The 14,915-nt window shown below is 55.1% G+C and overlaps 4 protein-coding genes across 4 annotated transcripts; 3 read left to right on the plus strand and 1 right to left on the minus strand.

Moving 5' to 3' along the window:
- The first annotated feature begins 968 nt into the window (after window positions 1–968).
- On the plus strand, window positions 969–3,121 carry HD553DRAFT_163573 (uncharacterized protein). The gene has a single exon (XM_046176842.1). It carries the CDS (start codon window positions 1,060–1,062, stop codon window positions 2,932–2,934), a length of 1,875 nt encoding a protein of 624 aa, XP_046039357.1. The 5' UTR covers window positions 969–1,059; the 3' UTR covers window positions 2,935–3,121.
- On the plus strand, window positions 3,107–5,511 carry HD553DRAFT_280904 (putative Mtochondrial processing peptidase). Its single transcript, XM_046178114.1, has 7 exons — window positions 3,107–3,481; window positions 3,551–3,721; window positions 3,786–4,499; window positions 4,562–4,721; window positions 4,790–4,981; window positions 5,042–5,124; window positions 5,192–5,511. The coding sequence occupies exons 1-7, from the start codon at window positions 3,335–3,337 to the stop codon at window positions 5,390–5,392; spliced, it is 1,668 nt and encodes a 555-aa protein (XP_046039358.1). The 5' UTR covers window positions 3,107–3,334; the 3' UTR covers window positions 5,393–5,511.
- A 747-nt stretch (window positions 5,512–6,258) lies between these two features.
- Window positions 6,259–9,818, plus strand: HD553DRAFT_268316 (6-phosphofructokinase; the record flags this gene model as incomplete). Its single annotated transcript, XM_046177573.1, has 12 exons — window positions 6,259–6,400; window positions 6,522–6,991; window positions 7,075–7,111; window positions 7,182–7,404; window positions 7,481–7,733; window positions 7,814–8,002; window positions 8,085–8,210; window positions 8,276–8,416; window positions 8,485–8,507; window positions 8,567–9,107; window positions 9,174–9,314; window positions 9,381–9,818. The coding sequence occupies 12 exons, from the start codon at window positions 6,259–6,261 to the stop codon at window positions 9,816–9,818; spliced, it is 2,724 nt and encodes a 907-aa protein (XP_046039359.1).
- A 3,728-nt stretch (window positions 9,819–13,546) lies between these two features.
- On the minus strand, window positions 13,547–14,300 carry HD553DRAFT_305767 (heat shock protein 9/12). Its single transcript, XM_046179188.1, has 5 exons — window positions 14,015–14,300; window positions 13,919–13,941; window positions 13,796–13,849; window positions 13,696–13,727; window positions 13,547–13,622 (listed from the first exon to the last, which is right to left on the minus strand). The coding sequence occupies exons 1-5, from the start codon at window positions 14,059–14,061 to the stop codon at window positions 13,566–13,568; spliced, it is 213 nt and encodes a 70-aa protein (XP_046039360.1). The 5' UTR covers window positions 14,062–14,300; the 3' UTR covers window positions 13,547–13,565.
- Window positions 14,301–14,915: the final 615 nt, after the last annotated feature.

A 14,915-nucleotide genomic window follows, 5' to 3' on the forward strand; every position in this document is an offset into this window, starting at 1 on the left:
CAGTAGCGGAAAGCTCTTCAAAGGCCAGTTCCAGCAAGGGAGACCAGAAAGCCAAACGATCCAGGAGAGACGCCCAATCAAGAAGAGCGGCCCAGAAGCCTCATGCCATCTTGACGCCCGATCGCATGATCAAATCCAGATTGGCTTTGTTGAACGGAGAACAGCTCGAGGCGGAACGAAGATCTCGTCGTCAGGGACCGGAGTGGGTGACAGCCCAGATCACTGCGCTGCGAGGTATGCATCGCGCGATCGCCCTAGGCGCTGTACCCCCTCCACCCGGTTACGTGAGGCCCGATCGAAATCTGGATGAATACTACAGCTACAGACCCGTCGAAGCGAAATTTCCGACTGATACCACTGTGTTCAGCCTGATGTTGGACGTCCCTTTGGCCGCCCATCCGATTGAGATGTGGAAGCGATCCGTACCTACATTCCCCCTATGTGAACAGGACGACGATGACGAAAAGACTCTGGTCGACCCCTCGGACTTCGAGATCTACCAGAAAGGAGTTTTCGATCTTTTCGGATACGTGAAGAACATCAAGGTCGATGAGGACGAACCGGTGCAAGACTCTGAAACTCCTCCCGTAGACGAGGCCACGCAGCAAGGAACAGGCCATGACCAGCCAAGCGAGGGGGGAAATGGCGAGGGCGATCAAGCAGACGGTGGCGCGGATGAAACCGCGAATCCGCCAGGTGATGGCGAAGGCTCGGGAAATGCTGGCGGTGACGATGGCGATGATGGCAAAAAAGGACCTCCTGCTAACGATGGTGAAGCCGAATCGCACGAGGAGCCGGTAGAAGAAGATGAGGAGGCGAAGAGGAAGCGAGAGGCAGAGGCTGTGGCGGCAGAGCAGGAGCAGAGCGTGGTTCCCCAGGAAGATCTTACAGAAGAAGGTATGCCTTCCTCACAGCGTGTCCTCTTGATAAGGCAGAAAATGCTCAATCACTGATGGCCTGCCTCATTCAGTTCTGCCACGTGCTGCACCAGATGATGCTGCCGAGCCGGCAGCGGAGCACCGAACTACCAACGAGCCAGACAACCAATGGTTTGAGGCCATGCAGGGGATTGTAGCGGCGCAGCGGGCGCAAGCTGGACAGGAGGTGCCAGACGAGATCGGACCTGCCGAGTTAGCAGCTGCACAGATCGAAATCTACGCTCAACAAGCCGTAGCAACCCCGCGCAGTTCTCCGGACCGCGACATGACTCCGCCGTATGACCCCTATGATAATGGACACTACGGCTCACCGAGCTCCCAGTATGGTCCGGACGACTATGACGGCCATGATGACGACAGTTTCCAGAGGTACATTATCACTCACGGTCTGACGGTCGACGAAATCGAATGGAGCAGTGTTTCGGACATGACGGATCTGGAAGAGATGGAAATGAACGAGCGAGAAATCGTGTCCACTGCCCCGGATATGGAAAAGTACAACCGCTCGCGACGTTCTCGAAAGCCTCGTCCTCCTCGCCGATTCAAGACGATCATCACCCGAATCCGACCGAAACTCGAGGCCGCGATCACGGACGTGACGCCTGCAGAAGAAGATGCCGCACTGGAACGGGAACGCAAGCGCCGCAAGAAGGGTCAAGCGTGGCTCAATTCAATGAAGGCGTTGGCTCAAGCACGACGGGAAGCCAAGGCCCGTCAAGAGGCTGGTCTGCCGCCACCCGAGTTTACCTTGCCACCCACCAGTCTTACACCCAGTGGACAGAAGAAGCGTGTCAAGAAGGAGTCGGATAAAACTGAAGCTGAAGACGAATCGGCTGATCCTGGTCCCAGTGGGAGCGTCAGCGTGGACGTCGACAACCAGGCGTTGGCTCAGGTGAAACGCAAGAAGAGCACAAATGGCAAGAGCCGCGCTCGGAAGCCATCTCCGCCTGTCGCGCCTTTGCCCGCTTATGATTATCACGATGGACACGAGAACCAACAGTACCTGGAAGCGCTCGGTCAAGAGAACTACGATGCCTTGTTATCGACTCAAGCAGGTGGCTCTGACAACGGAGTTGCGGCACTGCCCGACGACCCAAATGTGGCCCCGGACTACTCCGCCCTCCTGCATGCTGCCAACGAGTCTGCAGTCGTCGATGGAAATGGCGAACATCATCACGGAGTTGACCCTTACTATCAGCAGAATTACGATGTCGACGAGAGCAATCCCGTTTCGACCTTGGTCCAGGCGGCCAACATGTTTTCGAACGGGCAAGCCGATGCGTACATGCAGAACGCCAACTTTGATTACAGCTCGCTTCACAGTCACAATCCTTATGCGAGCATCAACTTTGCGCAATTCGGTCAGGCTGGCGAGGGGTCCTCGACCGGCGGTCAGTTGCCACCCGTTCCACCTCTCGGACGTACGCTGCCGGGAAGCAACTACAGCACGCCAAGTCCCGGCAGGGCGGCGGTCTCGTTGACTACCACTCGCACAGGCGAAAAGAGACGACGAGGTCCCCCGGTGAAAAAGATTGCTGGCGCCATGCTCATGCCCTTGACGGATGAGCAGTGGGAAGCTGAGAGAAAGAAGCGCAAGAAGGGATTCGGCTGGGTCCAGGAGACCAAGGCTGCCGCCGAGGCAGAGAGGTTGGCGAGAGCTCAAAGGGCGGCGGGGTTGCCAGTCGAGGCGCCACCCAAGAAAGCACGTCCGTCCACTTCGGGCAAGATGGTTGACCAGCAAGACATGTTTGGACACCCCGACGATCTGTACCATACGCTTGAAGGCCACGCGCATCACGAGACGTTGGCGGACGCGCATGGACAAGGGCAGGGGATGTTGCACGACGGCCAGGACGATATCGTTCCCTTCCCGTCGACGGCGGACGACGACTTTGCTTTGGGCACGGGTCTTTACGAGACGCAGGAGCAGGTCATGTCGCACTACGCCGACCATACGCAGAACGGCAATCACTATGGCGACGTTACCATGTCCTGATATGGGTATGGATTGGGTATGAAGAAGCAAGGAGGAGTCTGTCATTTCTCGTTGTATCACGCATCTGTTTTGGGGTTAGTTGTCGCCACCCAACATATATTGTAAATTGTGATTAGATACAAAGGTGGCGAGATACGGCTTCGTCATTGTGAATCGATTCAGAGTCTGTCGACATGGATGCATTTCGTGACATCTAGAAGATTAGACCGACCCTCAACGAGCACGTGATCTCGGGAACAGTCTCCGAGAGCGATCAACCCCGCTCGCCGCCGATTATCAAGTCAATTCAACCTCAAGTTTCGGAGAATAATGTCAAGCAAACACTATCCTAGCTCAGCTCAGCTATCAAGACGGCACTAGCATTCAACGACCCAGGTAGTCTTACTGTACACGATCTAGGATGTTACCGACTCGTAACGCCAACAAGGGCGCCATGACCGCACTCGTCAAATCGGCACATAGCCGGATACCACGGCCGGCTGGCGCAATCCAGAGATTAGCTATGCTCAATTCGACGAGCAAGGCAAAGTTATCGACAAACTCTTTCGTGAGTCTGTTAGCGATCAATCTGTGCCCCTGGCGACCAACGTAATCGAGACCGGGACCTTGGTTGTAGAGCTCTGGACCGGAATCGCGGGTGACGACCTTGCCCAACAAGATTCGAGTGACGACAGAAACGACGCCGGGTCATTTCCACGCACTTGGTGTGTATATCGATGCAGGTAGTCGGTATGAGAGTCCAGCAAGCAGTGGAGTCAGCCATCTAATGGATCGAATGGCCTTCAAGGTATGTGATACGCCTGGCATCGTTCTTTTTCCCTACAACTAGCTGACCCTTTTGGTAACGCTAGACCACCTCCGAGTATACTTCTTCCGAGATGTCAAACCTGATCGATTCGCTGGGATCCAATATCCACTGCTCATCATCACGGGAAACCATCATGTACCAATCTACCATCTTCCCCTCAGACCTCCCTCAGGCTCTCAAAATCATGTCGTCCTCGATCTTGCGCCCACTCCTCTTGCCCGAAGAGTTGGAGGCGCAAAAGGACGCTGCGGCATACGAGATCAGGGAGATCTGGGCCAAGCCTGATATGATCTTGCCAGAGATCTTACATACCGTGGCTTTCCAGGGCAACACCCTTGGTATGCCCCTCTTATGTCCCGAGGATCGCTTGGACCTGATCACCGAGGACACATTGCGAGCGTATATGAGCGAATGGTACCGACCGGAGAGGATGGTTGTTGCCGGAGTAGGGATGGCGCACGAGGAGCTCGTCCGTCTGACGGAACAGGCTTTCGGGTCGATGGACACGACCTACCCCTTGGTTTCGTCCGTCTCGTCAAGCAAGACGCTTCACCCTTCAAAGACGGCATCCCAACCGGCCTTTTCGAAATCGTTTGCGACGCTGCAGGACGGTCGTGCGGATGCGTCGGGTAGTCAGGGGCTTGTTAATGCAAAAGCTCAGTATACGGGAGGAGAGCTGTACTTGAACAAGCCAGAGGACGAGTTTGTACACGTCTACGTCGCTTTCGAGGGTTTGGGTATCCATGACCCCGATATCGTGAGCATATTCTCAATCGCCCTGGCAATACAGGTCGCTGATCATCCATGGATACTGCGCAGTATGCTTTGGCGACGATGCAGATGCTGCTAGGAGGAGGAGGCAGTTTCTCTGCCGGGGGACCAGGAAAGGGGATGTACTCGAGGTTGTACACCAACGTCCTGAACCAATACTACCGGGTCGATTACTGTGCCGGCTTCCACCACTGTTACGCCGATTCAGGTGAGCTCCAGGTACTGCTTATTCATTCGATCGTCTTGCCTTGCTGAAGACCACTCCGTTCTCGACAGGCCTCTTCGGTATCGCCGCTTCGGTACAGCCAGACTTTGCCGGTTCTATCGGGAACGTCATCGGGTACCAACTCGATAGTCTCACGCGAGCCATGCGAGGAGGTGTGACACCGACCGAGCTGAGCCGAGCGAAGAACCAGTTGAAGAGCAGCCTTGTTATGGCGCTTGAGAGCAGGAGCGTCGAAGTTGAGGGTGAGGTCATTTCTTGACAGATCCAAAATATGAACTTTGCTGATTCATCGCGATGCACAGACCTCGGAAGGCAGACCCAGATTCACGGCAAGAAGGTTCCCGTACACGAGATGTGCGCCAAGATCGATGCCGTCACGCTAGAAGTGAGTTTTATCGGTTGAGCTACTTGTCATCTAGTCGGGATCCTGATACACCCGACCACCCTTGCAGGACATTCATCGAACCGCCACGCGCGTGTTGCGACCGGCAGAGCGACCCACCCAGGCACTCAATTACGGACTAGGATCAGGCGAACCTACCGTCGTCGTCCAGGGACCTCTGGACAACCTCGGGAACCTCGACTTGATGAGCACCTTGAGGCAATGGGGTTTGGGCAAGGGAGGTCTAGCACCCAAGGCCTGGATCAGGTAGAACTTGATGATGAGACGAAAACGGCCAGGGGCCAAAGTAGAAAAGTGGCAGTGCAGTGGGCGTTGTTATAGTTGTAACCATAAATGTAGCATATCAACATCACGATTCTCAGACCGTGCAGCGAACATCCGACTTGCCCCTACCCCCTCTCGGCTCCGCCCTTCAGTCGTCATTTTTCCGCTTACCGATCTTCTCGCACATGATTCAGAGACGCGATATACGAGCAATATGATGCCTGATCTTGCTGTATTCCAGCTAAGTGGTCCGACTGACGAAGAGATTGTGACGACTGAAACGTTGCGCTCACCATCACAATCGGTGACCTAGCACTTATCAACGGGGGGGGGTGAATCAACCGGAAGTAAATGTGCCTTCTCTCATGCGTTCCCACGTTGTCTGTTTCGTCATAGGGGTACTTGATTTGCTTCCGTCCCCTCTCCTTCTCCCTCTTGGCTCCCGCACAATCGACGAGCCAGTCGGATTTTGGAGAAGTTGGAGACGAGAGAGGTCGAGAGTTTCAACGGTCGACGTCGTCATAGGGATCATAGCATCTTCTCCATTGAGCTTGACAAAATCTGACCTCCCAGCTTGCATAACTTTCAACTCGCAACTCGCAATCCGGCGGTCGAACATATCGTAAAAGTTTCCCGCATATAATTTCACCTACTACAGTACCCCCAACCCCGGCGACCATGGCTCAAATCTCACAGTCGACCGTCGACCATTCCAAGACGGACATTGCCAACAACCCAGACCACGTCCAGGCTCAGCAGCTCGAGGCTTTGACCCCCGCTGCTACTCGTCCTACCAGCCCTGGTCAACCCGAGGACCAGAACCAGGAGCAGGACAAGCAAGAGCAGGAGGATATGGAGGACAAGCTCTCGAACGCCCTGGCGCCCAGCAAGAGTGGGGCTGGAGGCAAGTCGAGGAGCGGTAGCAAGAAGCCTAGGCAGAAGAAGATTGCCGTGCTCACCAGTGGAGGTGATTCGGCTGGTATGAACGCAGCAGGTCAGTAGGACGTCTCTTCCAGCACTGAACCCCGAAAAGAGTCGGGCGGCTAACAACCTATCTGTGCCGGACAATGTACATCTTACGACATGACCCATGACGTTCCTTGCCAATCGCGCAGTCCGAGCGGTCGTCCGAATGGGTATCGCCCGAGGCTGCCAAGCCTACATCATCCGAGAAGGTTGGGAAGGTCTCGTCCGAGGGAACAACACCGAAGTCCCATCCGACGACGTCCCCACTCCCACCGCCTCTCAAACCCCTACCCCCGCCCTCTCCCGATCCACCTCCCACGTCCACCTGCCCCCTTCTCAACGTATCGCCAGACACAACAAGGCTACCGAACGTAATCAATACTTTAACGAGGCTGGAGAACCTCTCGGACACCTCTCGTACGGGTTCGGAGAGCTGTTGTTGTCCGGAAGCGCCGAGGGGGAGATCGAAGCCGATGGGCTAGAAGAACAGAGGATGGCTGTAGGGTCTGGTGCTACGGGAGGAGTTCCCGAAGCTACGGGGGTGGATGCGAAGAAGACTTTGAAGGGGACTTATATCGTTCGAGTAGGGTGGGACGATGTGAGGGGGTGGTTGGGAGAGGTAGGTACCGGACTATGGCCTGAACAGGGGAAAAAGGGGGAATGATTGTTGATGTTTCTGCATATCACGCTGACTCCTGGTAGGGAGGTACTTTGATCGGATCCTCCCGATGCCCTTCATGTAAGTCCTTGTCCTCGTCAATGCACCCCATTCCGACCTCACACCTAGTTCCCTCCAACAAAAATTCTAGTCCGCACCCGAGAAGGCCGACTCAAAGCCGCTCAAAACCTCATCGAATTCGGTATCGACTGTCTCGCCGTCTGCGGTGGAGACGGTTCATTGACCGGAGCCGACATGTTGAGGAAAGAGTGGCCTTCGCTCGTCGGCGAGTTGCTCGAGAACCAGAGGATCACCAAGGTTCAGGCCGAGACGTTTGCGCATTTGAACATTGTCGGGCTCGTTGGATCTATCGAGTACGTGGTCATGGTTGCCGTGCTGTTGAGTTCGATCGTGATAGCTGACGATCTTCTGCATCTGTGCCTCCTGCAGCAACGACATGGCCATGACCGACTTGACCATCGGTGGATTGACCGCCCTGCACAGGATCTGTGAGGCTGTCGATTCCATCTCGTCCACTGCCAGTTCGCACTCCCGAGCCTTTGTCGTAGAGGTCATGGGCAGGCACTGTGGTTGGCTCGCCTTGTTGGCCGGTATCGCTACCGGTGCCGATTACATCTTCATCCCTGAACAACCTCCCAAGAGCGATAACTGGGAGGAAGAGATGTGTTCCGTTCTCAAGGCTGTGAGTTTGGGTCGTCAACGCTTTTTCCATATTTTCGCTCGAGTTGATCGTCTCTGCTTCGCTGTGGTTCGTGAACCCAGCACCGTCAAGTCGGAAAGAGAAAGTCGATCGTCATCGTCGCCGAGGGTGCGCTTGACAAGAACCTCAACCCGATCAAGGGAGACTACATCAAGGACGTCCTCGTCGACAAGCTTGGATTGGACACCAGGGTTACCACCCTCGGACACACTCAGCGAGGTGGTGCTCCCTGTGCTTACGACCGTATTCTCGTGAGTGTCGAAGTTGAGACCTGGCCGGACCCACGAAACGCACAGCTCAAAAGTGTCTACGATCTGCTCTACTCGACCACAGGCCACCTTGCAAGGTGTCGAGGCTGTCGAGGCTTTGCTCTCTGCTACTCCCGACACCCCTTCGTACATGATCGGTATCAGCGAGAACAAGATCACCAGGAAGCCCCTGCTCGAAGCTGTCGCTCAGGTGGGTCTAGTTGATTGCTGCCATCCAAGAGCTTTCCAGCTGACTCTTAGCGATTACAACCACAGACTCAAGCCGTCGCTGTTGCGATCGAGGAGAAGAATTTCGACAAGGCCATGTCGTTCCGTGACCCCGAGTTTGCCGAGTCGTTGCAGGCCTTCAAGGCCAGTTCTACTTTGGATGACAGCCTCACTCTGCCTGTCGAAAAGGTGAGTTACGAGTGGTGACAATTCCTGCAAGTGCTGCTGTTGACGACATTCAATCTTGGTATCTATAGCGGCTCCGTATCGGTATCATCCAGTGAGTCGGTTGCGCCCATGTCTCGCGGTAGACGTCCTGCTCACCAAAACGTCTCGCAGCGTCGGAGCACCCGCCGGTGGAATGAACGCCGCTACCCGTCAGGCCGTTCGATACTGTCTCGCTCGTGGACACACCCCTATCGGTATCCAGAACGGATTCAACGGTCTGCTCGACGATGCCGTTCAGGAGCTCTCCTGGTTGCGAGTCGACAACTGGACCACTCGAGGAGGATCCGAGCTCGGTACCAACCGTACTTTGCCCGACGTCGATCTCGGTGGTATCGCCGCCAGCTTCCAGGCTCACTCGTTTGACGCCCTGTTGATGGTCGGTGGTTTCGAGGCTCTGCTCGCCTTGGAGATGCTCGAGGGCGCCAGGAAGCACTACCCAAGCTTCCAGATCCCCATGGTCCACTTGCCCGCCACCTTGTCCAACAACGTACCCCTCACCGAGCACTCGCTCGGAAGTGATACCAGTCTGAACGCCTTGGTCGCTGCGGCCGACGCTATCAGGCAGAGCGCTTCCGCTAGCAGGAACCGTGTCTTTATCGTCGAGACCCAGGGAGGCATGTCTGGTTACATTGCCACCATGGGTGCCATGGCTGTCAGTACAAATCCGATATGATGACGCATCGAGGACAACCAGCTGATCTCAATCTCAACATATTAGGTCGGTGCTGTTCTTTGTTACACGCCCGAGAACGGAATCAACTTGGATGTCTTGCAAGAAGACGTCGACTTTTTGAAGAAGCGATACGCACTCGATGTGCCCGGCAAGAGCGAGGGTCGTTTGGTCATCAGGCGAGTTCAAGTCGCCGAACATGATCATGGAGAATCATGAGCTAACTTTCGTGCGCGTCAATTCTGCAGGAGCGAGAAATCGTCCAAGATCTACACCACCGAGGTGATGACCAAGATCTTTGCTGAAGAGGGCAAGAACATTTTCGACTCGCGATCCGCTTCGCTCGGTCACACCTTGCAAGGAGGCGTGCCTTCGCCTTACGACCGTACCCGAGCCGCTCGATTGTCGCTCCGATGCATGCAGTTCCTCGAGAGCCAGGCTCACAAGGCCCCTGCTTCGGGTAGCGGCAAGCCTTCGGGTCGTCGACAACCTTGCAACACGCGCGATTCGGCCGCCTCGATCACCATCCAGGGCAGTCAGATTATCTTTACCCCGATCGATGAGATGCTCGCCGCCGCTGATATCAAGAACAGGCGAGGCAAGAGCACGTGGTGGAAGGACATGAAGGAGCTTGTCGAGCTGATGGGTGGACGAACTGGGATCGTCAACGAGAACAAGCGAGACAAGGCTTGAAAAGGGGTTGTCTAGCGAAGGATGTTGCTGCGAGATTATACACTACTGTACAGATAGCCACAGCCGAGCAGGGAAGAGCAAAAATTGATGTAATTGAAACAGTCATCGACGTCGGATCCGCTCCTGACTTGAGACAAAGGATGACTTGGTTCGGCCCCGGGCATCGTCGCGCGCAGCACAGCCACCGATTCGTATAAGAACCACCACCACGATCACACCTCTTTCACCTTCTATCGACTTGCAACTTGCGAATCGCCACTGGTCTGTTGAATCTTTTGACTCGCACTTCGATCTGTTCCCAGCCTCTCGTCAATATGAGCGGCGACGTCAGTACCGGCATCGCTCGTTTCACGACTGGCCACAAACTCTCGGTACTTCGGGCCCAGCAGTCCAAAGTCCATTCGGCTTTGGAAAAGCTCGACTCCGAAGTGTCCTCGTTGCAGCTACCTAGCCCAGACAAACGTAGCAAAGGAGACTGGTGCAAGGTGCTCGAGCTTCAAGAGCAATGTTTGGAGAAGGTCTCCAAATCTTACCGCCAAGCTGCACAGAAGCAGTTGCTCAAAGACATCAAGGCGTTCCGATCGATCGCTCGTTTTGATCCTTCTCTAGACGTCGAGCAGTGCGCCGATACCAGCCAGCGACTGGGCGACAGTCTTGCAAAGGCTTCGACCCAGTCTGACCTAGCAGTCCTATTCTGCGACGTTCTGCAACAATGGCTCGAGACGGATGGGGCGAAATCGCAAGAGACGACGGGGATCCCTTTCAACCCTCCTGCCGGGGAGCAGTCCGAAGCCGAAGCAGATGGCCGTCTGGGGATTCGAGCCACTGACTTTAACAGGTTCCTGCGAGATCAAGGAGCTTCCGAGGAGATGCTCAACGATGTGGAAAGAATCCAGGAGAGGACCAAAAAGTTTGGTGAAAAGACGCTCAAGGCCAAAGTTCAACCGAACGAGGTGTTGGCGGCCATGAAGACCATGGCAGCAGACCCCCGTTGGAGAACGGCTGAGCTGCGGGAACAGCTGAAAGAGGAGAGTTCCAAGGCCATGGCTTTGAACGAACTGGCTTCCGCTTTCACCTCGACGCTTAGACACCTGGACGAGTGGGACTGGCCAGAGGAAGGCGTGCGGATCGAGATCCAGAGACACCTGAACGGCAAGGAACGCCAGCACCTCGACCTCGACGTCAATCTTGCCATCTTTCTCGAGGTCATCTCGACCCGCTGGATTGAGCATTTCAAGCTTCACCTCGTGCAACTGCGCACGAGCAAAGGATGGCCGAAGAGTACCATTGTCGACGCGGCTGTTCAAAAATTCCCAAAAGAGGATGTGCTCAAATACAAGCTGGCCCTACAAGACATGACCACCTACGACAGCGATTTGCCTCGTGACGGATTGAAAGCCAGGTTTTTGAATCGTCAAGAAGAGGAAATCCTCCAGGTCGTTTCGACCGGCATGGGCGGGGGTTATGAGGGAGGAGGGTACGGCGATGGCGTCCAGGACGAACGCAAGACCAAGACTAAGGGCGTGAATAGGAGCAAGAATACTGATAGCGAGATCACAGCCGACGTCGACGCCGCGGGATGGCATTCGGCTGCGCTGTCCGGCAAGACCGCCCGAGCATACTCTCACGTCTTTAAAATGCTTTGCACCGACATCCGGCTTCTCCAGACGATCGATCCCGATGCCGATATCACCGCGGTGCACCTCGACATCAAGGACTTTGGGCCGAGCTTGGACCACTCGGTACCTCTGGCTGTATTCGAGTATTTCGGTGCTCCGGCCTCGTGGCTCAAATGGCTGCAGACGTTCTTACAAGTCCGTGTGCGGTGCGAAGACGGTAGCGTCGTGACGAGCCGTACCGGGACACCGTTCGGCTTGGGGTTCTCGTCCCTGATGAACGAACTCCTGTTGGTCGTTTTGGACATGGCCATCGCTGCCAAGACCAAGTTGCACGTCCATCGCAACCACGACGACTTTTGGTTCTGGTCGCAGGACAAAGACCAAGTCGTTGGCGCTCATGAGGTCATGACCGAGTTTGCCCGAATGGCGAACTTGCAGTGGAACGAGGACAAGGGTGGTTGTTGCGTAGTCGGCGCAGCGGGGAAACAGCGCGAGGTCCCGCCTAGTCTTCCGCAGACTCCGTTCCGATGGGGTTACTTGCTGCTTCAATCAGACGGCCAATGGAGGATCGATCAGGCGCTTCTCGAGACGCGTATGGTAGAAGCGGAAGAGGAGATGCGCTCGGCCAAGTCATTCCTCGGAAAGGTCAACGTTTGGAACAAGTACCAGGCGTTTATCGCCAGAAACACCGCGTTGCCCTTGCGAGCGAATGGTGTCAAACATCTCGAGCACGTTCAAGATGTTCTCGGGCAGGTCCAAGCTCGGGTCACTGGAGGCAAAGACATCCTGGCCTGGTTACGAGACGAGCTCGCTCGAGCGTTTCCCGACCGAGAGGCGTCCAATAACCGGGACGTACCGAACGCCATGTACCTCTGGCCCCTGGATCTGGGCGGTTTCGAGTTGCACTCGCAGATCGCAAATATTGCGACGCATATCGAGCTCATGGTCGCTGCCGACAAGGAAAATGACCGGTTGCCTCCGTTCGGGTTGGCTTACAAGGCGTCCCACGAGAGGTACAAGCGGTATGCAGCCGAATGGAGCACCAGGGACGTGTACTACCGGCTCGGAAAGGTCGCAAAGAATCCTACAAGCTCCGAAGGCGCCAGATGGGCGTCGACCATGGTTCAATCTCACCAGGTCGAGAGCTGGACGTCCAAGGATACTTGCCCTCCGTTCCTCAGCCTGCAAGCGTTTATCGCTATCGAGGCAGCCACATTCCCTACATGGGATCTCGAATACTCCGACCTGGACCTGGACCAGTCCCAAGCGGTGTCGGAGGGCGCTTACAAGGAGATCGTCCAGTCGCTCTACAAGTCGTCCTTGATCGACTCACTCGGACAGTCGGACCAAATCGTCCCGGCTGATCTGGCTCCCAAGTACGCCCTACTCGACCTGCAGAGGGCGGTGAAACAGCTGTTCAAATGATGTGAGTCGCATCTCGCGAGCGTGCCAGGCGCTGGTTCATCATCTGATTGATGCTCGTTTCCTACAGAACGACCATTTACGACATGACACGAACCCGTTACTGCCTACAATGTATGAGACATATTTCTTACGACGAATCGTAGATCCATATTTATAATCAGAAATAGCTCGTAGCCTGGACGTCGAGCCGTCCTTGCGATTGCTACTGTATACGATGCAAGATGTTTATCACGAAGACCTGATCAAACAGGTTTGAACCCTTTTGAAGACGATGCCTCTCCTACCTTCTCTTCATATCGAGGTCAGCTTCTTCTACACACAGGACACAATCACGGCGCCCCCATGCACTGACTGCGCATACGCAAGCTTTCGGTCATGCCCGGGCAAGTCCGGAGCCGGAACGCAACGATCAATCCAGCTCGTCGACGTGGCTATTAATTAGACTGCCACATAGCGATCGTCGACGAACAATAGAGCAGGATCGGATGTCGCAACGGACGGATGGATGGAACAAGGAGATACAGGAGTCAAGCAGTCACACCGCATCGCCACACGTCACGTTCAATCAATCATGCTTCATATGTATTTCCATTTACTGTGTTTCGTACAACTTGATCATTCAGAACGACCCCGTAACCGAGCCCCGGACGGAGCAGCGGAGCAGAGGCATCTTCAGAGTGTAGAGGTAGGAGGACCGACCCGCTCAGGCGACGTTTCGGTTGGTGTTGTCACCCGAGACGGCGTCACCGATCTTCTGGGTCTGTAAAACGCGCAAAACAGGCGGGAATGAGCCAGCCTGTCGAGAGTGGAATAGAGAAAGCTCCGAAACTCACGGTCGACTTCTCTTGCTGGGGTTGAAGGGTTGCTAGACGAGGGCAAATGAGAGGGGGACTATCAGCACAAGACCAATGGCACAAGGTGGAAGCGACTAACAGGCAACGCTGTCCATGGTTCCCTTGACGTAGTCGGTGGCCTGCTCGACGTAAGCTGAAGGTAGAAAGTAATGATGAGCGACTATTTCTCAGATGAATAGTGGAAGCATAGGAGACGGCTTACACTTCTCAGAGTCGGGCTTGACGCTAAGAACGGAATGCAACAAGCAGCGACGATAAGTAAAGGATTGACGAAGATTAAGCGTCTCAATGGACTCACGCGGCGGAAGCCTTGTCACCGAGAGATTGACGACCCATGTCAGACATTGTGAATAAGTTCTTGTGTGTTGGTTTGGTTTAAGGTAGAGTGGTAGGGGGTGCGAAGAGCGTTGGTTGAAGAAGAGAGAGAGGGTGAGAGAGGCAAGGGGAATGAGTGTTGTTCGAGTGATGGGACAGGGGTTATATACTCGTTGTGATGTATGAGCGAGGTGCTCGGTCTGCTTCCGAACTAGCGCGGATAGAGAATGGATCAACACGTCTCGCGACCCTTCCCCTCCTTTCGCTGCCTTGACCCCTCCGGTTAGAGCGGCGGCAGATTGAAAATGACGTCAACTCGCTGTAGCCGAACAAGGCCGGGATGCTGCGGACGGGTCTTCCTCTTGCGTCATCATACTTCCTGACCCTTCCACGTCGACGAACCCGACGCTTCCAGAAGGACACAGCGAACAATGGAAGCAATGGGACGCAGATCCACATTCGGCAGCCGGCTCCCCCCGTTGTCCTATCTCTGACTGGAATGACCCGACGGAAACGGGAGCCGTGGCAATATGGCTCGAGGGGGTTTTCGGGTTTCAGATATGACCGGATGTTCGAGGTGGAGGCGGTGCAAGGTGACGTCTTGCATCGTGTTGTGTTCGTTTCAACTGCTGTACAGCTTTGAACTAGCAGAATCACCCGGCATGCTCGTTCGAATGTCTCCCTGTGCGTCTAGCCAGGGGCATAGACAACGACTGCATGCTTGCCTCAAAGTCTCAGAATCGGAACCTCGCCATTAATGATCAATTATGCTTAACAACAATCACGCTCAACGAACGAACCCATGAATGAGAGTCTTCACATCGCAAGAGACGATCTGGTAGCTTCCTTGCAATTCCACACAATACATCACCTGCTTCACCCTT

The sequence above is a fragment of the Filobasidium floriforme genome (genome assembly GCF_021052385.1).
Source record: "Filobasidium floriforme strain CBS 6241 chromosome Unknown HD553scaffold_3, whole genome shotgun sequence".
Classification (NCBI taxonomy): Eukaryota; Fungi; Basidiomycota; class Tremellomycetes; order Filobasidiales; family Filobasidiaceae; genus Filobasidium; species Filobasidium floriforme.